General features: G+C 46.4%; 2 protein-coding genes and 1 non-coding gene across 3 annotated transcripts; 1 reads left to right on the forward strand and 2 right to left on the reverse strand.

Moving 5' to 3' along the window:
- LOC135817457 (uncharacterized) lies at positions 1 to 10,385 on the forward strand. The gene is made up of 5 exons (XM_065330649.1): positions 1 to 248; positions 5,863 to 5,970; positions 6,329 to 6,472; positions 9,205 to 9,394; positions 9,733 to 10,385. The coding sequence occupies exons 1-5, from the start codon at positions 110 to 112 to the stop codon at positions 10,154 to 10,156; spliced, it is 1,005 nt and encodes a 334-aa protein (XP_065186721.1). The 5' UTR covers positions 1 to 109; the 3' UTR covers positions 10,157 to 10,385.
- Positions 1,272 to 24,214, reverse strand: LOC135817455 (lysophosphatidylcholine acyltransferase 1-like). The gene is made up of 15 exons (XM_065330645.1): positions 23,715 to 24,214; positions 22,785 to 22,924; positions 21,722 to 21,945; positions 21,346 to 21,489; positions 20,374 to 20,415; positions 19,819 to 19,877; positions 19,355 to 19,389; positions 17,310 to 17,364; positions 15,835 to 15,864; positions 4,753 to 4,805; positions 4,056 to 4,181; positions 3,476 to 3,629; positions 3,053 to 3,154; positions 2,495 to 2,657; positions 1,272 to 2,056 (listed from the first exon to the last, which is right to left on the reverse strand). Exons 1-15 carry the CDS (start codon positions 23,895 to 23,897, stop codon positions 1,956 to 1,958), a joined length of 1,611 nt encoding a protein of 536 aa, XP_065186717.1. The 5' UTR covers positions 23,898 to 24,214; the 3' UTR covers positions 1,272 to 1,955.
- On the reverse strand, positions 4,992 to 5,064 carry Trnav-cac (transfer RNA valine (anticodon CAC)). Its single transcript has one exon. It is a non-coding gene; the product is annotated as a tRNA-Val (tRNA).
- Positions 24,215 to 25,368: the final 1,154 nt, after the last annotated feature.

Below are 25,368 nucleotides of genomic sequence, written 5' to 3' on the forward strand. Positions count from 1 at the left end.
CCGCAGAGCAACTCTCGTGGGCTTCCCTGACGGTTAGTCGTTTCATCTCTCTACCAGTGAATCGACAGTGATCATCCACCAACGCCAACCGGAGCTATAATAAGCGACCATGAAGTGGGGTTTTGTGATAACCCTTCTGGCCTCTCTAGCTGTAGCAGGTGTGCTTGGCCAGCCACCGCCACCGGGCCTGCCACCCCGACCTCCCGGGACACGTCCGCCGGCACCAACCAAACCGCCGGCACAACTTGGTAAGATAGATAAGCGGCTAGCTATTACTGGTATTAATATTTTTATTATATTGCTGAAGTTGAAGTCGGATGGTGGACCAATTTAATTATGGTAAAAAGCCTGGAGAACAACAAAAAAATTAATAAGATCTGGTTACGTTGGTGGCCAGGTACGTAGGTAGTCATAACTCGTAACATGTTGTCCTTCTCCTTTTTTACCATATTACTGAAGTATGAGCATTCCCGCATTGAAGTGTAGCAGCAGCATGCTGCTTCCACAGACCACAGCGGCTAGTGATAACCACAGTAAATATGTATGGGATTTTCAATGCTATTATTCAGAATGACCCTGTTGCTCTTCTGGTTCAAGTCGAGGTCACAAAAATCAACCATAAGGGAGCTACCTTTCCAGCCAGATTTACATACACGTAGTCTCCGTGGGGGCTACAAATCCCAATGCACAGTCTGCCATATCCCAAACCCGCATCTGAATTCGAAACCTGTGGTTTTCACTGCTTTTCAGGTCTAATTCAGCCCAAACCTGGTTTTCAAATCTCCAATATCCATCTCTTTTTGAACAGGCAGTAGTAAGGTACATGGCCTGGGGTAATCCATACTTTGACTGACAGAGATCTGAGATTTGCCAACTGTAAACAATGATAGAATAATTCTACCATTAACCCTTCAGATGTACTAGAGTATGTACTACAGTCATGTAGTTTTCTTGATATCAGTCTGATTACTCTGATATCAATCTGATATCAAAAACATTGCAGCTGTAGGGTTTGGGGGTGGAGTGGTATGTCTAGTGCTTTGGAAGCAAATGCAGCATGCTGGCTGAGGCTGTTCATACCACTCCATCATCCTACATGAGAAACTATCTCCTACCTGCCTGATTGGAATAACTGGCCTTCACAAGGCCATCCTACATGCATCTTCATAGTAAATGCCGGACGTCATCATCGCGGCTGTAGATCACAACTGTGTCTGGACGTCTCCCACTCGCCACCTCCTACACTACTGTGCAGCACACTCTCACGGCCGTCACATTTAAACGGGTTCTCCGTTTTTATAGTTCAATTAGGCAAAGCACAAACACCGGTCACGCTGCTGAGTCACCAAAAAAGTTGAAGACACGAATACCACAAGACCGTGGCCCTATTATGCGTACAATACACTTTCCTTCGTGAAGTCTGATCCAGTATGACGGTGCTGAATATGCGTTCTTGCGGCTAAACGCCTTCAAACTAGTGGTCCTAAAGGTCTGTTCATCTAACGTTATTCACAATATCTGGAATAATAAACTCAAAATTGTACTTTTCAAGTGTTCGATCACGGAGGGAGAATTCAACAAACAACAAAAGTGCACGATAATCGTCTAGGTAAAGTTATCAGTCTCAGAACATGCTACAAGTATAAGCTGCTGGGATGCAGGAGAGGTGCAGTGGCTCTATAAATCCACTAACATGGCACAGAAGTCACACACGCAAGCTACATGTATACTCACAGCAGTCACACACGCAAACCACATGACTACTCTCACACATTACACAGGTATCTAGCATGGCAGCCAGATACTAATAGAAGTTTGCTGCCGAGGCCAGGTGGCTTCTGTTCCTATGTGCCAACGTGCTGCAATGTCCAGCTCTTGATTAGCAGTTCTGGTCAACGGGGACAGCACTGACAAGAGTACGCTAGTGATGGACGACTCAAGTTGCACTGTTTCCATCACTGCACTGTGTTGAGATCACCGGCAGTAGCACGGTGCATCAGTGTGTCCAGCATCACGTACAGATCTGGACATCTGGACAGTCGGTTGCAGAACGTCTCTGCGCACACCACAGAGCAGGGTGGACGGTAATGTTGCCTTCATCCCGGTACAGGCTAGCAAACAACACTGTAGTGTCCAGTCTTTAAACTCAGGGTTCAGAGTTGTTGAGTTGCAGGTTTGAGGACACTAAGTTACGAACGGGCACGGGGCTCCATCTGCTTGTCAGATTTACGTGAATAGTACTCCTCAGTAACACGGCGAATTTTGGAAATTAGCGCCAGCCTTTATTAATGCCTGTCTGTGAAATACGCGCCACATCACTTCAGGGCTCTTGTGTGGATGTTTTTTTTCAAATTGGGTGAAAAATTAGCGCTCGCAAGCTACTAAGCGAAACGGCTAGTATTGCCGAAAATGCAGTAAAGGTGATGTAGGGGTATCGCGCTGCCCCTCCTGCCTAGAACTATGCTGCCATCATCGGCGCACGCTCAGAACTTACCTAGTCCGCATGGCTGCCTGTCAGGGCAGAGTGTGCCGTGGAATCCTATATGCGTGCCGGGAACGTAGCCGCCCTGCCGGCTGAAGAAGCTCTTGACGCTGACGAGTGTGATGCACCGCGGCGAAGTCTGATGCAATGCCCTGCTTGGATCTTCACTCAGGGCCTTTCGGTAGCGTGGAAAAGAGGAGAAAAGACATAGGAAGAGAAAGTGCAGTGGATACTCGGAAGAACTATCTACAGGTGCACCAGCAAGCCTAGGTGGATTTCGGATTTGTATACTGATCACAGTACAATCTGCTTTCCAGTGAGGACTCCAGCAAAATCACTGTCCTTTATCGTAATGGACATTCAAAATTTTGAGGGAATGAAAAGAGAAAGGTTTGAAGAACAGAATGACAGTTACCACCAGAACAGGTCTATCAATGGTTACCTCCTCCTTTGTTGGACAACAACTTTGCTCAATAAGAACACTGCTCCATTAGCCCCATCGAGATGGTTTAGATTCGGAAAACTTAAATGTTCATGTGTATGCAACTAAGGTGTTTGTCCTACAAGTACCTCGAATGCACGCTGAAGAAGTTCCGTGTCCAGGGCCAGGTGATGGACAACTTCAGCATATGCAATGACGTACTCGCGGAAAGATGCACGTCCCCGTCCACTCTACAGATCAGTGAGCAGCGTCAGTGAATACCGATACAAACCGAATTTGTCATTGAAGTAGTACATGTGCGATGTGTACTCACAGGAAACACTCCCTCCCCAAACCTTTGCTTCTGAGGTGGTAACAGCCCCTGAAGCAAGGAAAGACCACAGCTTCACATGTCCTCACATCATTCCATACCCATAAATGCTTGCAATACCCTGGTACTACCGATAATGTTGCACACTGCAGAAAAAGACACATATCACAGTGTCACAAGCAACAAACTGGGTTGTCCTCACTTCCTAGCAAGTAACCACCGACCATAAACAAGCACTTGCCGTGTCGAAATCAGCAAACCATTTTTTGACGTCCGCCGGAAAGGGCCAGGGAACTCCCACGCACATGTCACGCTCTGTGACAAAGCCATCTTTGTCCGAGTCCAGCTTTGAGAAGTGCTTCAGCAACCTTTTCACTAATCTGTAAGATAGCATGCTGAAAAACAGAAAACAAAAACAGATGCCACCCAATGCCATTCGGATATGAAAAGTCACCGGAGGTTGGACGCAGTGTGCTGACAGTGCTCAACACCGCGGAGGCAGAGCGTAATACACGGAACAACACGGGAAAGGCCAATTTGTCGCTGTACTCCGAGTTTCATGCTTATGCTGTTATGCCTGCCTATGTTGCCCGGTGGTGATTGCGTAAGCATGAGACTCAGAGCAGCGGCAAACCAGCCTTGATTTCCCTTGTGATTCAGGGTATGAAAAGTCATAGTCACGGCTGCACTCCTTCGGCATTACCGGATTTTGGGGATTCCGGCAGCTGCCCTCCTGTCCCAAGACGGTGTTTTAGGAGTTCAGCATCCACTGAAACATGTTCCAACGTGACCAGGTGCACACTTGTTGTTTTCCAACTCACCCAAAGTCTTCTCTCAGACGCCGGAATTCTATGCAGCCGGCCGACAGGGGCAGACCCAGCTTGGTGGCATACTCCGTTAGCAGTGTGTCCTCGCAGGAGTGCTCCGTGCAGGGAACCTTCAGTGCACTGACACAACCGCAGGCACAGAACACCAAATGGATATGAAATACGATACATCCAACCGCCGAGCCACTAGTACCAGTTCAACCACGGCAGACCCAGTGCTTTATAAAATATCCCATGACACTCGCACGTTTCATGTTGTGTTGGCTTGACATGGACAAGTGATGCTAGGTAAAGCAAAGAGCATCGGAGTGTGTAATGCCACATTCAAGTTTAGGGCTGAGGAACTTGCTGCTAGGGCCTGTGACTTGTGTTCTTACAACACTGATACCAACATTATCTACATATGAACTACGAATTGACGCTGTCTTGCTGAGTTTCCCGCTCTGGTTTACGTACCCTTGGTAATTGGTTCCACTATATACGTAGAAAAATTCATTTGGAAATCAAGGGAGAAGAGACTGATTGTCATGGCAATGCTAACCTCATGCCCTCCAACCCCAAAGAAGTTCGATCATGCTGTTGCAATGTGCATATGGGTATAACGTTAGTTGACACCTGGGTCTACGCAGGTTTTTTCTTGTGCAGACAACACTACCTCTAGACCAGTATGCCCATGGCAGTATGCACTTACTTTGCAAACACCTGGCGCACATTATGCGCATAGAGGATTGGATTGGCCTTTTCCTGCAGAGAGTGACAGGCATACCAGCGGATGAGCACACATGCAACAAATTATTTCTCCGAAGAGTGTGGCATTAGTATTGCAACAGTAGTCCTTGCCATGGTAGTGATGGGCAAGGGGAGTGGGTCTCCCAAGAATACAGCATGGTATAGTATGCTTGAGGTTTGAGGTCTGAAAGTTGAAAAAAATGTTTCTGCTCGGGTTCGAACCGAGGACCTTGTGCGTGTGAAGCACACGTGATAACCACTACACTACAGAAACGGACATGCTTAGTTCTCTGGCAACAGACATTCAGAACAGCATGTTGCATGTGTCATGCGTGTGTACGTGCATGGCTGTGTGCATATGCATATGCGTGTGCATGTGTGTGTGTGTGTGTGTGTGTGTGTGTGTGTGTGTGTGTGTGTGTGTGTGTGTGTGTGTACGGGTGTGCATGGAATATACATGAATGCGTCAGTATATCTGTGCCTGCATGTGTGTGTGCGTGTGTGTGTCCCATATGGTGCAGTGGTATGTGCAGCGATTTCCAATCGATAGATTGCGGGTTCGATTCCCGACGATTATGGTCACACATATGGTGCAGTGGTATGTGCAGCGATTTCCAATCGATAGATTGCGGGTTCGATTCCCGACGATTATGGTCACACACGTCTTTCTTCTCTTCTCAGACTCTTCCTGACTTTCCTTTCATTCTCCTGGGTGGTTACCAACAGCCAGTGCATGCCGGAGTATGTGGTGTGATGTGTGTGCGGGAAAAAAATTGAAAAGACCAAAAATAGGGATTCACTGGCCAGAGAAAGTCACTTCAAAATAGCTGTATGGTGTAGACCAGGCTGAATAGTGACGGTCAATTCTTCAGCCTTGCAAGCTGTTGAATGGTGCAATCCCAGCACAAGTTGCTATGGCTTCTGCCGTAGCATTGCTATCATCGCCTCCGGCGATGGGCGTCAAAGGTCAAGGTGTATGGCGTGTACATGAATACGTCGGTATCTGTGTGTGTATGTGTGTGTGTGCGCGTATGTGTGTGTGTTTATGTTCTAACACGGTTGTTTCCCACAGCATGCCCTACCCTGGAGTGTGGCCCGACAGTCATCCAGTCCTGTTCCAGACCAGCCGTATTTGTTTCAGGCAGGTGTCGCACTTGCCCCGTCTGTCCCATGATATCTGGTATGTACAATACCGGTACAATTTACTACTGTTCATGGTTTTCTATATACCATACTTGCTGGCGTTAAGTTTGTGTTTGGGTGAACTAATTCAAGCTTGCTGTTCCATCCGCAGGCTTTCTTCTGAATGTGACAGCTCTGCTGCCCCGTCGTATTTACGGTTCTGCTAAAATTTTCTAGAGTCGCGTTTGCTGTTGTTGGTTGTTGTAGTGGCACCACTGGGACCACAACATCTTTACAGAACACAGCGGGTCGACACAGACAGGACATATGGATGTGTGTATGTGTGTGTGTGTGTGTGTGTGTGTGTGTGTGTGTGTTTGTGTGTGTGCATGGGCACGCGTTTATGTGCTCTTCAGATGTCTGCGACACGGTGAGATGCGGTCCAGAAGAGGTTTGCACGGAGCAGAACGGAATGGCAGTCTGCTGCAGAAGGTTTATGGTGCGTGGTCGGCGTCAAATCGAAGAGCCAGAGTGCCCGGAGCGTGCTGGTGTCAATCGAGGTACTGAGGCACTTGCAAACCGTGGTACAGGTCTACCAGGGGCGTGCTCGGCCCCCAACTACACGGGAGCCGAGGGGAGCCCCCCCCCCGGCAATTTTCTGCAATTTGTTTGCAACCTTTCTTGAATTTTAGAGCATATTTGCATACATTACAATTGCAATTACCCAGATTGAAAATTTTGGGGGGGGGGTGCACGTGCCCCCCTTGCCTATTGCCGAGCACGCGCCTGTCTACTACCCTCCTTAGCACAACATTGGTTACAAGACTAAATAATTCAACAAGACAAACAATATTAGTAGACAGCAATCCAAAATCCCCCGAAGAAATGCATTTAGCAGTCGTACATGCAGGTCCGGATTAGAGAAAGTTTGTTTGTAGACAAAATTTGTTATAATGTCACCTTCGGCAGTCCCATAGGTTTGATTCCTGTATTACAAGGCAAAGCAAATGGCCATGGATAGCTAGATCGATGTTTCACTTGGTCTTGTATCGGGGTCCAATGGACAAATTGTCTAATAACGGGTTTTCTTGTACAGGGGTCCAGGAAACAGATTGTCTTATAATGAGGAAACATCATTTCTGAAGCGGATACAATATGAATAATGTAAAACAACAGAAAATGTGCTAGTCTGGACAGTACATAAACCTAGATAAAAGTAGAGTTGTAGAAAAGAAAAAGGACATATGGAAACGAGTTTAGAGTAACTCTCCACCACTGTAACTAGATACTATAATTATACAGTCAGAAAGTGCAACAACTAGGCACAAAACTGACAGAGTTTCCATAATGTCCTTTCTCTTTCCTACATTTATTATTGGCTCAATACCCGAGTTTCAAAAAGTAGAGTTGTTGCACATTTTGACTCACCAGTACTCTGCTTATAACCGTTAGTGTTGCACAAAACGGATACTAGTAACTTGTACTTAAAAAGTAAACTTATGTAAACCTCTTTTTTAATTTAAAAGTACAGTAAAACCTAGCTGGTGTAAGCGACCTCTGGGTTTAGCGACCACCTGCTCTTAACGACCGTTTTTCCATGCACCGGCAGTTCTACACACGCACTGCGGGACCTGGTTCGAAAGACCACCTGGCTTTAACGACCGCTTTTGCTTGCACCGTGGGGTGGTCGCTTAAACCAGGTTTTACTGTAGATATTGAACTCATTTTTGTAAGACAAAATGTTGAAACCCACGGGTTTGTCTACTAACAGGCGCCTGTAGACCTGTAGACCTGTAGACCTGCAGTGGTGATATCTCGACAATATGCCTGTACAATGTACACCTGACAACTCTTGGCATTGTCACACAAAAACCACCGGGAAAAGGCTCTTTAGCTTCGCGGAGATATCGAGGACTTCACTTCAAGAGAATTAGAAATAGCCTGCTATCCCAGTCGGAGTATATTGCTTCTGGTGGTGAAAGCCTCCGCAAGCATGGATGCACTGCAGTACCTCTATTTCACAGTGTGCTACGTATGGATGCATTGAATGGTATTTTCGGTCTTTGACCACTTTGGTGGTGGGTCCGATCTCCTCACCTCCCATCGCTAAGGAGCTGAACCTGCGCCTTGATCCAAGAGGGTGGTGGCGTCCCAGTGGGTGCGGGAAATTCGGTCTCCAGCCGAGTCTCGCGCGAACCGCGATTTTTTCTTTTCTTTCTATGTACAAGTACAGTCTGTATCGGCTATAGAGTGACCGGATATAAGAATATATCGGCTACAGTGATATTGGTACGAAATATCAAAAGCAAAACGTATTTTATCCAGTACAAATATCACTATAACCAATATTATCGGATGTAATGATATATCGGATATTATGATGGCAATAAAGAATCAAAACATGCACAACACACTGCATTATTATCGGCTATAGTGATAACTTTAAAATACATGTTGCAATAATATCAAAGGCCCTATTTTGTTACTTTCTTCACGTTGCTTATTTTGATAGTGATACATGTACAAGTACATAACAGAATTTTTTTATGGAAATGCGGGCACTGTTAACTATGCAGCATGCTCATTTGTCAAAACGCCATGCTGGAAGTATTTCCTTGCCTTTCATGTGTCGATCGAAAAAATCGATCGTATCGCATATAGTGATGCATCGGTTATAGTGATAAAATCACGGAAATCAAAAGGGTACGCTATAGCCGATACAGACTGTAGTGGGAACTTTCCATGAGTGCCACCCACATCGTTCAGGGTGACAAAGATGAGCAGTGACTGGCCTCGGAGTTAGTGGATCGCAGCTTCCCTCTCGGCCAGAATATAATTACTTGAAGTATTATATTTTATAACCGACTGGTAACAATACGGTGTATCAACTTTGATGTACTTGGACTTCACACACCTGTCGACGATGAGCAGATATGGTGTGAATTTGAAAGGCTGACGCGGCCTGCATGCTGAGTACAGTAGCTTTTGTGAGAAGGGCGATTGAAAAACAACTGTGAAAGAAGAAGAATGTGTGCTCTATCTCTCTCTCCCTGTCTGTTGAATGTGTTAACACACACGCACACACAAACACGCATACACACACACACACACACGCGTGCACGCACGCATGCACGCACACACACACACACACACTGTGACACAAGTGGCGTTGAGCTTGGGTAAGTGCTTTGGGAAGCGGAAGACATTTTCAGTAACTTCATGGCAACCACACGATAAATTCGATTTTGAACGCCCCCTGTTTTTTCCTTTCCTCATCTCCGCGACACTGCAGGAGAATGTGGTACCCAATTCACGTGTCTTGAAGACGAAGTCTGCATGGCCAATCGCCTCGGCCATTTCTGCTGTCCGGCAGAACAAGATTCGGAATGCACTGAGAACAAGAGGTTGGCATACTACTTCAGCTGCCGCACACCCACATCGACATCCGAGCAGTCTAACAGCAACTGCAGATGCCAGAATGTGTAAGATGACATGGGCGCGCGTGTGCGTGTGTGTATGTGTACCTGGCAAAGTGGTTGTGTGTTTACGTGTACACATGCGTCGCGTGGCATGTGCATTCTGTCAGTTTTGAAGTCATTGTATGGATTTCGGGCAGGGGGTTAAGTCATAGAGTCAACATATGTACCGCCGTGTAGAATGTGTTCAGATTGGCCGTGGATAATCCTTAATGATCCATTATGATATGTGTGAATGCTATTTAAAAGGCAGTATGCTTAACAGCACTGCAGACTGGCACCACAGAGACTGGTACAACCAAACACAACATTCTGTTTGCTGTACTGCTGTGCTGTGCGTGCAGGAGGAGCGCTGCTGGAAAGTGGGGGAGACGGTGTCGCTGCGGCTTTGGACTAGTCAACATGCTCGGACGCGTGCTCAGAAGTGTGTCACAGTGCCGTGCTGCTGATACGGCTCAGTCAACTGGTCTGGGACCACAGGCTGCCCAGCCAGTCGAACGCATTAACCTTGTTGAGCCAACGGAGCCCGTCGAAGTGGAGGAGACGGAGGCGCCAGAACCAACCGAGCCCGCCGAAACCGAGGAACCGGAAGAAACCGAGGAACCGGAAGTCGGAGGAGGAGGTGGACTGTTTCCACAGCAAATCCCGACAAAGGGGACCTGGCCGCAGGTGACGGAGGGTGAATGGGAGGGGCCCGAAGAGTGGGAAGAGCCTGAGGAGCCGGAGGAGGAGGAGGAGGAGGAGGAAGAGGAGCCTGAAGAGCCATAGGAGCCGGAGGAGCCCTGATGAATGCGGTGAGAAGAGAAGTCGACGGGGACGCAGGTCCATGGATGTTGCAGATAGTATTTCTAAAATATTCCTGTGCTTTCTTTTCACGGTTCCTAATATCAGGGGACCAATTTCTATCACACTGTTCCCATATTTGGAGTAACCACATTCGTATCCCGATGACTTCAAGTTTTAAACTATAGAGTAATATGATGAGGTCACTATTTCATTCATGTGGAGTTGTGGACTGCTTAATTAATGTAATACTTCTATATACAGTACGTACATTCATGAAAAGGCTAGCTCTGGCTCTGCTAGGCTCCCGCAGGGGCGGATCCAGGATTTGTCCAAGGGGGGTTCAATTTTTTCCCACCCTACTCACAATGACGAAATGATGACATACACAATGTTTAACAAGTTCACGCGTTCGCGTTATCGGTACAGCACTAATTAAAAATGTAACTTCAGTACAGTCGTCCCTCTCTAATCCGTCACCTTTTGCAACGGAATTTTCTGCTGGATAAACAAGGGTGCTGGATTATCAAATCCTGCCCTCCAACCCGGCCCACCTATTAAAACATACATGTTTGTGTCGTACGTCAAAACGTACCAATTTTCTGTGTCAATCCAAGTACTTTGTGGAATGCATGTCTATAACATACACTTGGGAATATCCTATGCACTAGCATAGGATATTCCCAAGTGTATGTTACATGCAGGCGCGTCGGAACGACTTTTGAAGTGGGGCGGCCGTGGAAGGGGGGTCCGGGGGGTCCTCCCGCGGGAAAAAATTTCAAAAATTAAAGCCAATTGCAAGCATTTCCGGGCATTTGGTGCCATTTCAGTGTACGGTAACTACAATGAAAGACTTTTTGATTCTGCAAAAAACCAAGAAGATGCTACGATTGGGGACAAACATTACCCTCCCCGGGAAAAAAATTCAAAAATTGAAGCCAATTGCAAGCATTCCCAGGCATTTGGTGCCATTTCAGTGTACATGGACTTTTGATTCTGCAACAAACCACGATCGGGGACAAGGATTTGCCACGTTTGCGCTGAGATCATCGCGCTTTGTTGCAGTGTGCTTAAAAAAATAAAAATAAAATAAAACGCCGAAAAAGTGGGGCGGCATAGCCGCCCCGGCCGGTGCGGTTCCGACGCCCTTGACATGTGTTGTGTATGTTACAATGCTCCTTGACAGTATGTGATGTACAACTGCCGGATTAGAAAATCGAATTATGCACAGTTTGAGTGATTTGTTGCAGAAAATCGCTGCTGGAGGCGGAATTCAAGTGCCAGATTAAAGCGTAGAAAATGAACTGAAAAAATCCGTTTTGCCAGAAAGTGTGCTGGTTTGCAAGGGTGCTGGATAAACAAGTGCCGGATTAGAGAGGGACGACTGAACCCCTATTTTCAACATTCTGCGGCTTAAACATTATTGAAGACACGCAGCACAAGGAAGAAAATTTCAATTTCTTTGCCGCAGAAAACCGTAAAAGTCCGCAAATAAGTACCTGCCCGAAAGAAATACCCCCTTCATTCTTTTGGCTCTGTCTGCTGAAGTCAAGTCAAGCCCGATAAACATACTGCCCGAAATAAGTACCGGCACGGTGCGCACATGCAGCACGTAGCATGTACATCGACATGAAAATGACTTCTCCACTACACACAAGTCAGGTCCGAAAGTTGTTCGTGCCCGAAAGTTAGTACGGGTGTGGTCACTAAATTCGAAAGTAAATACGTACTTATTTACGGACTTTTATAAATTCGAAAGTAAATACGTACTTATTCCCGTAGCTATGCAGAAGACGTTACTTCAGTAACGTCTGGCGCTAGCCAGGGTCCACACAGTTTTAATTTGGTGTTTGTTTGTTTGTTTGTTTGTTTGTTTGTTTATTTGTTTGTTTGTTTGTTTGTGTCACGCCTCGCGTTATCCCGTATCTGTCCCGTACTGTACCGTACCAGCAAAGACAGCTGGCCACAATATTTTTGTTTGTTTGTGCCATCGATATGCCTAGCGCTATCCCGTACCTGTCCCGTACCATCAAGAGTACGGTACCATCAAGAGAATGAGTATATATGCGAAGTGTATCGGGGGAATGCATTCCGTGCAGTAACATTTTCTGTGGGTTTGTGTGCGAGGCCGAGATCCCACTAGCAGGCTGGCTGGGCCGCCTGTCGACCAGCCCGGGAATCGCATGTAGGCCGATAGCATCATAATTATAACGTATATACAGTCATTTAGATCTATAGCAGGGAGTCATATTATGTAAACTCCCTGCTGTATGGGGAGATTTTCTGAAGAAAAAAACGAAGTAGGGAGACGAGTAAATGCAATCAGAATGGATGTTAGTTGCCGTCAGTATAATAATAATAAGAAGAAGAAGAAGAAGAAGAAGAAGAACGCCCGTGATCGGCAGAGTCAGCGCCGGTCCCAGGAAACGTCAGGACAGACATCCCGTCCACTCCAGAACGCTCGTGATCGGCAAAGTCAGCGCCGGTCCCATAGCTATGCAAAAGACGTTACTTGTACTTCAGTATCTCATTGAAACGTTTTTGCAATACAATGATGTAGCTAATCAAAGGAAAAAGCATTTCCATCAGTTCTAACAACATGCACGATGAGCTAGGCAACAAAGCATAGCGTAGGGCCCTGAGCTTCCAAGCTCTCTCGTTTACAGACTTTTACGGTAGCTGATTGGTACTTTCTCCAGCAGCTCGTCTGTAATAATTGTCCGTAGTATTGTACTCCGAGCCGCCCGATGTTGACTCCATTGTACAGTAGGTTCCATAAGGCAGGCGTCCTGCATCTTTCGTGTCTCAGTCATAATTGTCCCCAGTTCGGAGAAATTTTGGTTATTGGATGATGGGACGTTGAACTTGAAGGTGATTTTCAAAGTTTCGCTCTTTGTTTTACCTTCGACACTAGTGGCTACACTTTTCTTTGGAGTGTCACCAAAATTCAATGGCAGCTGGTCTTGAGCCTGCCTCTTTTAGACGCTTCGACGAACTCTAAGACAGCTCAAAAAGCACGAGCCGCGACGACAATACAGCACTGCACGGCCACAATTCAGAAACTAGTATTTGAAACTAATACTTACTTCCGAAGTTTCCGCAGCAGCTCAACAAATGCATGCACCTCTTTCTCCGAAGCGAACGCGTAGCTGTACATTCTGTGCAGATCTACTTTACTTTTCTACATCATGGCCAGCAATCGAGGACATCTGAGAGTTGTAATTTTTGTACTCCTTCGAGGTGTGATTTTTGGCGTGCTGGGCCAAGCACAAGGAAGCCATCTGCAAAAAAATGCAGAAAATGGTTGTTGTTTGATCCTTTGGTGTAATCTTTGTTTCTAGTCGCAGCTAGTTGCTGTTTGGAGCAGAAACGCTGAAATTGACTATTTTCTGCATGTACTCATACATGTACTCATGTACTCAGGTATGCAGTCTCACTCGTATTTTAGCTCTTTTTCTGGAATGGATGCTGCTCTGCGCCCCTTGGTGAACATTTCCTGCGCTCGTGGAGCAGCTGAAAAGGACCACTGGTATGTCTAGTTCCTGGTTTGAAAGTGGAGAGTCGACTTTTGTGCCTTGAAAACTTGAGGAGTAGAGAGCGATAAAGGTACGTCTGTGGCTTATTTTTGAGTGCTCCTCGTACATTTTTGATCGTGATAGAAATTCTCAGACCAAAGTCAGACCAAAGTCAGCGCGATGATGGCCGTACAGTTTTCTTGTGGATTTTTTAGTTGTTTCATCTCGTATCTATGTCAGTATCGTGATGGTGAAGTGGAGAGGATGATTTTCTTCCTCTAGGCTTCGTTCGGCCGACTTTGCTTCGTCTTCGTTGAAAAGTGATCCTGAAAAAAAGGTCGATTCGCAAAATTATGTTGATTTTGAATGTACGTGATGACATGCGATTGCTGGCTATGTTCAAGACAACAATGTACAACGTCATTGTAGATCTACCAAGGGCTTAGGTGCATAGCTAGCGGACCGCTCTGGCCTGGGCCGACTAGGCCATAGCATGGGGCGCGCACGTCGCATGCACGAGCATGGGTTAGTGATCACACCCGAACTATGGTGGGAAAAAATCAGGGGGGTTCGTTCGAACCCCCCCCCCCCCCCCCCCCCCCCCCCTGGATCCGCCCTGTCCCGTATTTGGTGATGTTGGTGGTTTTATTCGTACATGGTGCAGTGCCGCATAAATAAGAATTTTGAAAAAGAGCCAAAAATGGTACCTGAACTGGGGTCCGAACCCGGCGCAAAATGTTGCAAGTTGAGTCAAAGGGCCTAGATTTTACATGTTTTTTCCCAGTTCAGTGCTTTGGGGACCAAATCTGGCCGTAGTTCTATTCTTGATATGGCTTGCTTTCCGATGGAGAAATCACTGAGACTTCAGAAACATAATCGGAAGAGCATCCCACAGGGGGTTGCAAAAATTCTTCTCTCAAAGATGGATCCATTTATGGCAAAAAGCAAGAATGTCATCTTTTTTTATGAATGGACTATAGTATAGATTTCTGGAGACAGGTTGGTGTATGCAAGGCTCAAGCATGCACATTACACTCGGTCACTGAACTCTGTGCAGTACGTTCTCCAAACCTGTCATCGATTTCGCCCCAGCATGGAGAATGCGTTGAACAGAAGTTGGCAACACTTTTAGACCAGTCCACTTTCATGATGCACAGGTCACAATTGGTGATCACCATGCATGCTGGTCAAGTAGTCTATGTGCTGAGTACCTTACATATCGCAGCAGTGCCAGAACAGCGGTAGAATGACCAGCAGCTCGCTGCTGATTTCTGTAGTACCAACGAGCAGCTTCAACGTGCAGGTGAGCCTTTCACTCTCACGCGTGCAAAGTGCTCTGAACTTGTTCGCGCCAATAAAGAGGGCATGGCCAGCTGTTGTAGCAGATCATTGTGAAGAGTGCAGACAGCCCCTACTTGTCATCATGTATTTGATGAGCCACCGGCACTGGTCCTATGATCGAACAGTACATTATGCACTGGTTTTCCTAGCCGTACTCAAGTAGGCCGTCACCCAGCATGCAATCCATACTGGTCAGTGGTCATAATACCAATATGCAATGTTGCACTTGCACCTCCTGAAAACGGTCATGTTTAACATCACCCTCTCCAACCGGCTGGAAACCAATTGCAATTGGAAGCATGCATTGCATATCCAGTTCAGATGCCTATCCACCACATTAAAATGTTTTGATCAGTACGCATGAGGTTTTTAGGGAGGATCTCTTCACATCTGATGATGACATAACCACTCCAATAGGTATGTCACCTGCCCCACAGTACCGTATTATCTCTAATAATAGCACGTCTCCAATAATAGCACGTCTCCAATAATAGAACACCTTGGGATGGCATTCAAAAAATAAAGTGCTCAGTCTCCATTATAAGCACACTGTGTAAATTCATTATCTGTACCGGCGAAAACCCCCTGAAATGTGTGTGTCCCACATGAATTTGGCATGGCAACATGCCTCTGAAATGAGGTTGAAATAATAATGGAACAGTCTCCAATAAAGGAACGTCTCCATTTATAGCATGGGTCGGAGGTACATTGAAAAAATAAAGGACTGTGCTTTATATTAGAGATAATACGGTATATAGAGTTCAGAAAGTAATCATGTCCCTGTACTCTACCACACACTGTCCTTACCTCCATATTCGGTGTGTATACTGGCAAGTACTGTAGCATGTCAGAAAATGCACACACACACACACACACACACACACACACACACACACACACACACACACACACACACACACACACAAACGTACACATGTGCACACAGACACACACAGACACACACAGACACACACACACATACACACACACACACACATACACACATACACATACACACACACACACACACACACACACACACACACACACACACAGGTGCAGGTACAACTTGAAGTCGTTTTGCATCTCCAGTAAAGCTTCCACCGTGATTATTGGTGGTAGTCTATACAATGGGGGTCAACACACGCTATACACTATAGTATAGAGACTACAAAGGCAGAAGAGAACAGAGACAGCCGGCTAGGTCATTGTTGTAACGCTGTATTTCATGCACATAGCAAAGCTAAGGCAATCCTCAGACAACTGATAGCCTGTACATCATCTGGGTCAAAATTTATACCCAGGCAGGTAGCTAAAACAGGGCGCGCAAAGTGAGTAAAGCGCGCAAAAGCAGGTGGCAAAGCGCGCAAAGGTGGCAAAAGCGCGACATTACAGTCCATTTCAAAACTATAGACGCGTACCTAGGCAAAAACCGTTATGCCAGCATCTATACCACATAAAATCTGTGATCACTTTGTGCATAAAAATTTCCAAATTGGGCGTCTGTTATCCAATCCTTTAGAAACTATATGAGAGTAATTGTGGAGCGATCCTGAGCAATATTCCGAAAACTATTCTCAAAAAGTTCCAGCCAAATTTGAAATATTTCAAAAACCCTACGCGTCTATAGTTTTGCGGCACTGTAGTGTGACATTTCAAGTGATACGTTAGTTAGTGAGACATGGTGCGGATGGTGTCGGTTATTATATGGGAGGTGAGAAAAGGAGGGAGAGAAAGAGGGGTGACAGTCAAGTTACAGTGGTGGCGGGCAGGGCCTGCTACCTGCCTGGGTATAAATTTGGACCCAGATGATGTACAGGTTATCAGTTGTCTGAGGATTTCCTTAACTTTGCTATGTGCATGAATTGCATCGTTACAACAATGACCTAGCCGGCTGTCTCTGTTCTCTTCTGCCTTTGTGGTAATGCTCCATCCGTGTGGTGTTGAGCACTATAGGCAATCTGGGAACTCTCGCTATTATTGTATAGAGACTATAATTATAGCCAATCTGCGGATAGCATGCTATTTAATAGTGTTTATAGACTATGTAGATATTATGCAAGTGGAGTCTTAAAACCAATACCCTTAGTGGTCGGCCTGCCATATACCATCGACGGCTGCACTCCTCCAGTCATTGTGAACAGGACAGGTACATATGGCCAGCAAACCCAATGAGTTTTCAAAGCTTCTGATGTCAACGACTCGCTAGTGATACAAAGGCCTCGGTGCTTGACTAAGAGAACAAGCACATGTTGCCGATCACATATTGCCAATAGACGTACCTCAACTTCAAATTCATTCTCAAACTGGCACAACGTGTGGAACACCGACATCCACCTGCATCAAAATAGAGCGCAAAACAGTAGAGCATGGAGGTGACGTTTTGTGCTCTCGTACCTATCGGGAAATGGATTGGATCATGTAATTTGGGATGTACAGTAAAACTCCCTTGATCCGGACAACAATAATACGGGCACGTTCGTCTACCGGGCACTTTTCTGACCCATCTAGAGTCACAAAAATTGTCTTTTCTACAAAAAAGCGTACCCAAAACCTATCGATTGGTATAAAATAATGTTGTTTGCATGCAGTAAGTACGCCGGTATGTTCGAGTTACGGTCAATTCCTAGTTACGGACGGTGCGGCTCGGTTCCAGAGTGCCCGGATTAGGGTAGTTTTACTGCGCACAATATTGGAAGCATACCGAATATGATGTAAATAACACTGAATACCCCAGTACAAATGCTGTGAACCTGGAAACCTTCGAGTGGGGAAAGTTTGCTTTTTTCACGGTGGAGGTTTTTTGGCAAATGGTTTTAATTGCTGTCCTGCAAGACTCAAATTTGATCTCAACTTTTCAACTGTTTGTACTATCGCAGTGTAGCCTTTTGCAAGCAAAGCGGAAGCTATCTGGCAATGGTTGCACTTGCAAACTGAACTGGTGGCACAAGACTAGTTGGTGTTACCCGAGTTACTACGTTGGCTGATTCCAGATACTGCGATGGCGAGTGAGATACTACCGGCTCACGATCAGCCACATTCACTGTACAGTCTGGTGTTCATGGTGCGGGGGGGGGGGGGGGGGGAGGGGTATTCAGCCACGGTATTGTGCTGTGCATGGGGCTAAATTTTCACTCGCCACCACTATCCATGCCTACATACCGGCAACTAGATTTGGGCATGCAATATAACTGATAGCAGAAGCGTCGGAAGGTATTTTAGTGTGGTACGGTCAGCCACCTGAAGTACAATTTACTCGTGGGGGGGGGGCTGAGCCGAAAATGTTGGAAATTTAGAGCCCAAATCAGTGCATTTTGTTTGATTCACGGGGTACTTGGGGCAAATAGTGGTACGGTCAATACCGTAGTGGCCGTACCGTGTGCGACGCCCCTGGATAGGCAAGCTTCATTGGTTATGCAAGTACCGTATTTCCTCGATTAATGGACCATGCTCGAATAATAGACCATGCTCAAATAGTAGACCCTCCTAGAGGCCTCACGGAAAAATAGTAGACCATGCCCGAATAAGAGACCCGGTCTCTTATTTGAGTTCATCGCTTTGCGCATGCGCACTAAGAAAGCACGTGGTGGATCAAAAAAGGACGCGATTTTCGGTTGCGCAACTACAATTTTTGTAGTGGCTAGTGCTTTCTTTCATTATTTGAGCATGGTCCACTATATTTTCATCGGCACATCGCTGGAAATGGTGGATTTTTAACACGTCATAATATAGAAGTTCTATATTATGACGTGTTAAAAATCCACCATTTCCAGCGATGGGCCGATGAAAATATAGTGGACCGTGCTCAAATAATGGACCGCGCTCAAATAATGGACCATGCCCAAATAAGAGACCGGGGTCCAACCCTCTTCAAAAAACAATAGACCGGGTCTATTAATCGAGGAAATACCGTACATCAATTGGCAAATCCTCAGACACTATCAAGTATGAAGCCAGAACACGGGTAAGTTCTGTTTTGATACCGCAGCATGTAACTGCACCCTGAGGGTTCAGAGCAGATTCACGGTCATGAAGCAATGCAGGCAGCAGGGCAGTGGCATGGCATGGGTCAACCAGGACCGGCACTGTCAAGGTCATACAACATTTATTAGGACCTTTACACAACGCAGACAGCATAGTTCTTACTGCATCATGCACCACACTATATGAATTGGTTTCAAGGATCATCGTAAAATCTCTGTAGGAGACCTTGTTTATATGAGTGTGTGCCTCTACTATGTGTGCTCCGAGGGGAGTTCGAATTGTACTTGTTTTTAGCCGAATACGAAAAGATCCCCAGTGTGTGTGTGTTGTCTCATCAGCTTACAGGCTGTGATCAGGGTCTGTCCAAGTTGTCCATTCCTGTTGCAATGGTAACACGAGCACACAAGTAGAAACATGATACAGTACATGGTTTTTTCAGTCATGTTCCGCAGTTGTTTGGGCATAGTCAACTTTATGGTGAACTTTATTGTCAATATAACTACTGTCCTTTCTTTAAAACTGCTCCCAAACTTGCATAACTTTCACCGGCACAATCATGTGGATAATGTCGAAAAGAACCGCTTCAGAAGCTAGAAGCTTCCTCTTTATCAAGAAATGGGAACGGCGGAATCCAATGTACATGTACTTGCCCATCACAATCACCACTGCCCAGCGCAACCCTCACTCTGTAACTCAGCTATCTTTCCCATATGCACGTAATAGGAACGAGCACTGAAAAGCATCAAGGCACCCGTTTAGTTTGACACGCAGTGATGCACTTGTAGCGGGCCACGGAACTCAACTCACTGCACTGGATTTAAAGCGGAAGACGACTGGCTGTACTGGTACACCATGAAGGAAAAGACCTGCGGTGTAGAATGGAATAGAGAAAAAGGAGAAGGACAAAATGTTACGAGTTCTGACTAACTGTCCACCAACGTAACTAGATCTTATACAGTCAGCGAGTCACCATAATTTAATTGGCTCACCATCCGAGAATGGAATAGAGATCAAATAGGGTAATGATGATACTTCGATTTTGAAGTAGTAGTTCAAGTAACAGGAATGTCCACCCTGGCATGTAGTCGAAGGAGACAACAATGGCGCAGGACTTTATCCCAGGCCGCCGGTCTCCAACAAGCCGTGTCTGTGTGCAGACTAGTCCGGCTTTTTACATCGTTCCCTTTCTGACATAAGCCCTCGAGTACCCCCCCCCCCCCCCCCCACACACACACACAAAGCATGAATGACGTAGGCACGTACACTTAAGTTTCGAATGTGTTCAGAACTGATATGCAAGCAGAACATCATTCCTAAGGCTATTGCAAAGTAGAACAGGATTATGATGGACATAATACTAACCTGGCCTGAAGTTGATGAGCACTCCCGGTGCATGAACAGTGCCTGCAGCACATACATGTTAAGATGATAAAGGAAAGCACCCCCATGTCTGGGCAGTCAGGCAACAAGTACAGTGCAGAGCGGTATTATTAAAGCACTGGTGTAGAACCTAACCGGACCAACCAGACCCACGCCATGATGCCGCATGTTTACCTGGTTATACGGTCACCTGTTCTCAAAGACCAGTTTACTTCACTCAAGTTCATGTGCGCTATGCGGAGGTCACTGAACACAGATTCATTGAAACGTGCTGTACGTTTTTACGTAGGAACGAGTGCAACCGGCTCTCTCTCTCTCTCTCTCTCTCTCTCTCTCTCTCTCTCTCTCTCTCTCTCTCTCTCTCTCTCTCTCTCTCTCTCTCTCTCTCTCTCTCTCTCTCTCTCTCTGACTCTCTGACTCCCTCTGTCTCTGTTTCTGTCTCTCTCCTCTCCACTGAGCCCCCGTCTCCCTCTGTCTGTCTCTGTCTCTTGTCTCCATCTTTGTCTGTCTCTCTTTGTATCTTTATATCGGTCTCTGTTTCTCTCTGTCTCCCCCCCCCCCCCCGTCTCTCTCTCTCTCTCTCTCTCTCTCTCTCTCTCTCTCTCTCTGACTCTCTGACTCCCTCTGTCTCTGTTTCTGTCTCTCTCCTCTCCACTGAGCCCCCGTCTCCCTCTGTCTGTCTCTGTCTCTTGTCTCCATCTTTGTCTGTCTCTCTTTGTATCTTTATATCGGTCTCTGTTTCTCTCTGTCTCCCCCCCCCCCCCCCCCCTCTTACTCTCTGTCTGTGTCTCCGAGGCTACCTGAATAATAGTACAAGTGTGTTGCATGGTGTAGGAAAACGTTAATAGTTATCAAGAACACGCATGTCGGGTGCCTAGTAAAGGGTCACAATGCAGAAGTAAATGTACATTGTATCTATCAGCAACAGCGCAAGAACGCCAGGAGGTGCCTTACCTTCCGGAAACACGACAATGGACTGCCATCGCTTCGGCGAGTTTAGCCTCTCCTCAATTGCCTGGCGAGAAGACGTGCTGCTAGCATCCACCCCTCGTTCTGCATCTCGCTCCACCCAGACCATCTCAGCAACAGACATCAGAGCTGTAAAATGAAACAGAGAACTGAGGTGCGTGACCTTTTGAATGTCAGTAGCCGAGACTGCAATAGGCATCTACAAGCACATTTAGCTATGACACAATTGATGCTTTTATAGCAATGGAGATTGCAGAGCGAAAAGTAATTATGTTACGGTTGGTCTACTGATCATCATCACACGATACAGTCACATCAGACTGGGAAGACCAAAACGCCTGAACTCATCCAATGAACTTACTGCCCACGAGCGGCAGGCCACGCATATGCAGCAGTGACACGTACGATCCAGGAGTGTATACGCCAGACATGATCACGTCGAATAGCGACGTGTGCGGAGCAATGACAGTGAACGGGGCATCTCTGTGCGATGCCCGTGTCCCGGTTATCTTCGGGTGGTAGAACCCCAGGACGGGGGCAATCAGCCTCCCGATGATACCGCGAAGGACATTCCTCACCAGAATCCTGCATCCACAAAGGCAAAGAGTAAGGAGTGCATATATACTAGACATGTCAATGAAGCTAAGCCTAACACTCAACCATGCTGCTATTCACCACTGCTCAGTACCAATGTAGCTAACTGTTACTAGTATACCGGTATGTCAACTTTTTTCATGATTCATTCATTTTCAACTTTCTATGGTGACGTCATTGATTAAATAACTTGTGATGTAAACATGTATATTATATATGTACCATAAAGCCTTTCAGAGATGAGAACTTACATATCGTCACCACTGCACCAGGACAAACTGTGCGTAACCATTCCTTTTCAGTGTTGTGGCCGAGATCCATGCCTGACTGCATGCAGTATGCCAGGAAATCGTCAAGACTGCAGTTCATCTCATTTTTTCAACTTTTCGGGATATTTGAGAAGAATTTTGGGATTTCGGGAGGTCATCTAAAAATGCGGGATACTTGGCAGGTATGCTATCACTTTTTTTAGTTTGGTTTCAAGGTCATTAAAGGTCAACTTTTAGTAGTCATGTTCACTAGTTGAGGGAATGGGGGAGGTTACCGGTATCCCCAAAAAATGAGGCAAATCCCGTGATTTTGCATTGACGATCCCGGAAAAGCACTGTCTGTACTTGGCAGGTATGTGATAGTTGACTTACAACCGTGGTTTAACTACCACTGAACTAGGACATAATTGAGGCCACAAGTATGGGGGACCGACTTATACCCGGTACAATCCACAATGTACTATGTACATTGTACTGTCAACATCGACTGGAGTCATGCATGTGTGATATGCCCATGTATCTGAACAGTCATCATGTAGACATGTATGACACAGTACTCACTGCTGCAATGGCTTGAGATGACTGGTGGGAGAGGAGCCGAGCCCCCATGTAGCCGGTACACACACCACGTACACCCAGAACGTTAGGAACAGTAGTGTCATAAGGCGTAATGGGAAGAGGAAGATGGCACCAAGTATCAACTGGATTACAGAGAACGTTCACAGCCCAGACAGATGGGCAGAAGGAAGGAAAGACAGAAGGATGAACGAGTGCAGGAGAGAGAGATAGAGAGAGAGAGAGAGAGAGAGAGAGAGAGAGAGAGAGAGAGAGGAGGGAGGGGGGGGGGGTAGATACAAACCATAAGCATGTCTTTACCACCATATTGCTCATTCATAAACACAGCCGGCTGCAGTAGACGGTCCAAATTCAAACTGTAAGTACATCTCTTTCATATCCCATGTGCCCGACTTTTTATGGTGTCGACCAGTTCTTCGTGCATACTAGAAGTTAGCACGATTCTGACGGAATTATGTGAAATGTTTTGGCGATTGGGCAAAAAAATCATGGTTGGCGTGAGACTCGGCCAGAGGCCCAGTTTTCCGCATTCGTAGGAATGCCACCACCCTCTTGGATCAAGGCGCAGATGCAGCTCCTAAGCGGTGGGAGGTGAGTAGATCAGACCCACCACGAAGTGGTCAAAGCGATTGGGCAACGCACGAAATAATGGCAAATACACTGAAAATTGGAATGGAACGAAGAAAATGCCTCTATAGTATGTAACTATGTATCACTTAGTTGTAACTTGTAATGGTTTTCACTGTTTGTGATGATAAATTTCAACGGTTTTCTTGGTTCTGATTGCTTGTACTTTGCCTGATGAGAAAGCATGAAACATTGTACATGTACTCCAAACTATTTACTTGTAGTGCATGAGTCCGCGGCTAACTGAATCATACAAAATAAAACTGATATGCTGCCTGATCTGCTTACCTTTACTCGTTTGTTCTCTGTCCAGTGTAACTCATGGCGATACGGGTTCTGGAAGTCCGGCTCGGGGATGACGCGTATTCGTCGCTTACCAGTCAAGCTAGTACTACTGCGAGATGGTCGCATGCCTGCCGTCACTTCACCGCGCTGATGCCGTGTGCCTGTGCGCGCAACCGTTGAGGCCATTTGCCAAGATACAATCCGGCGAATTGAAGAAAAGTAGCAAGCCTACTATCGCTTCGAATACAAAGACGTATCGACTGAGTGCTCTGATCGAGATACTGATAAAATTATAATTAATTATGCTGACTTCGGATACAGCAGCACACGAACCAGTTACCTCTGAGATAGCAACCTTCGTGCGCACCTACACACACTACAGATGTGAGTGACAACCAGCGACCGCCAACGTCCGTGATAGCGAATTGTCGGAACTATCGACATTGCTCCCAAACCAAAGCAGGGGACATGCCTACTGCCTATGCCGAGAAAATGTGGCGTCCTCAAACGAGCATTTTGCCCAGCATCTTCACACCCGACGGTCCGATCCGAGGACGACGGAGCAGTTCTGTGGCTGCGCTTTGTACAGTGTACTGCTGTACCCAGAGTTACCCCCCGGTTGCTACCAGTTACAACCTTTGACCCGTCGATTTCGCGCTTTTCATAGGGACCTCGTGCTACTACTGTAGTACTAGCCAGCACCCCTTTGCCACTGTACTTTGGCTTGCGCGGACGGAGCTGCGCCGGAGGTCCATGGCATAATATGCCATGGACCTCCGGCGCAGCTCCGTCCGCGCAAGCCAAAGTACAGTGGCAAAATTATGGTGTCACTGTCAGAGTCGTGGCTTGCCAGTCTCGCCTTAGTCTTGGTGAAACTGACCGTGTTTTATCCTACATCACAGTACATGGGTAGTATGGTCTGGATGTACTGTAGTCTAGTGTAGATCTACAACTAAGTTACTTACAAGACTACAGTCTACCAATGGTCTACAGCAGGGAGTCCCTGGTCTACAGTCATGATTGTAGCAACTCGACCCAGATCCAGCTTGCTCACTTGCTGCATTGTAGACATCTACCACTACCAGCTGCGTGGATCTACTGATGAGTGATGTAGCACTGGCATTGGCATTATTTCTTGCAGATGATTCAGTTCTACTGAACGATACCCATGCTCTCACTTGGCTCAGAGTCAGAGCCTTCACGGCTTCAGACCAAGTCAGGCTTGGCCCGATCAGTCTTTTAGTTTTGTCTCTGAAGTCGTGTTTGAGAACTGTCCAAAACTGGTGTCCAGCCTGCCGTGTGCAACCATGTGACTTTGTGGCTTTGTAGTTTTTTCTTCTTTTCTTTTGGCCTGCAAACTCCAATGCAGCCACTTACATGTACATGTACAACATGAATCATTGTAACATATGCTTACATGTATTCCTCAATCTCCGGATAGCTAGCTGTTGCGGCCTTGTTAGTTCTCAAAGTCTTCACCGGTATGTCATTCCATGATTGTGTTGTTCGGGAGTGTACTGATATACTGAACAGGAATGGGGTGTAGAAGCACCGGCCTGACTACGGTAGTGACTAGTACTACTAGTACTAGTGTAGCTTTGGGTCTGATCAGATGCTCCCGTTTGGACTGTGGCTCCACCTCTGCCATGTTTACGCG

Source organism: Sycon ciliatum, chromosome 5 (assembly GCF_964019385.1).
Source record: "Sycon ciliatum chromosome 5, ocSycCili1.1, whole genome shotgun sequence".
Classification (NCBI taxonomy): domain Eukaryota; kingdom Metazoa; phylum Porifera; class Calcarea; order Leucosolenida; family Sycettidae; genus Sycon; species Sycon ciliatum.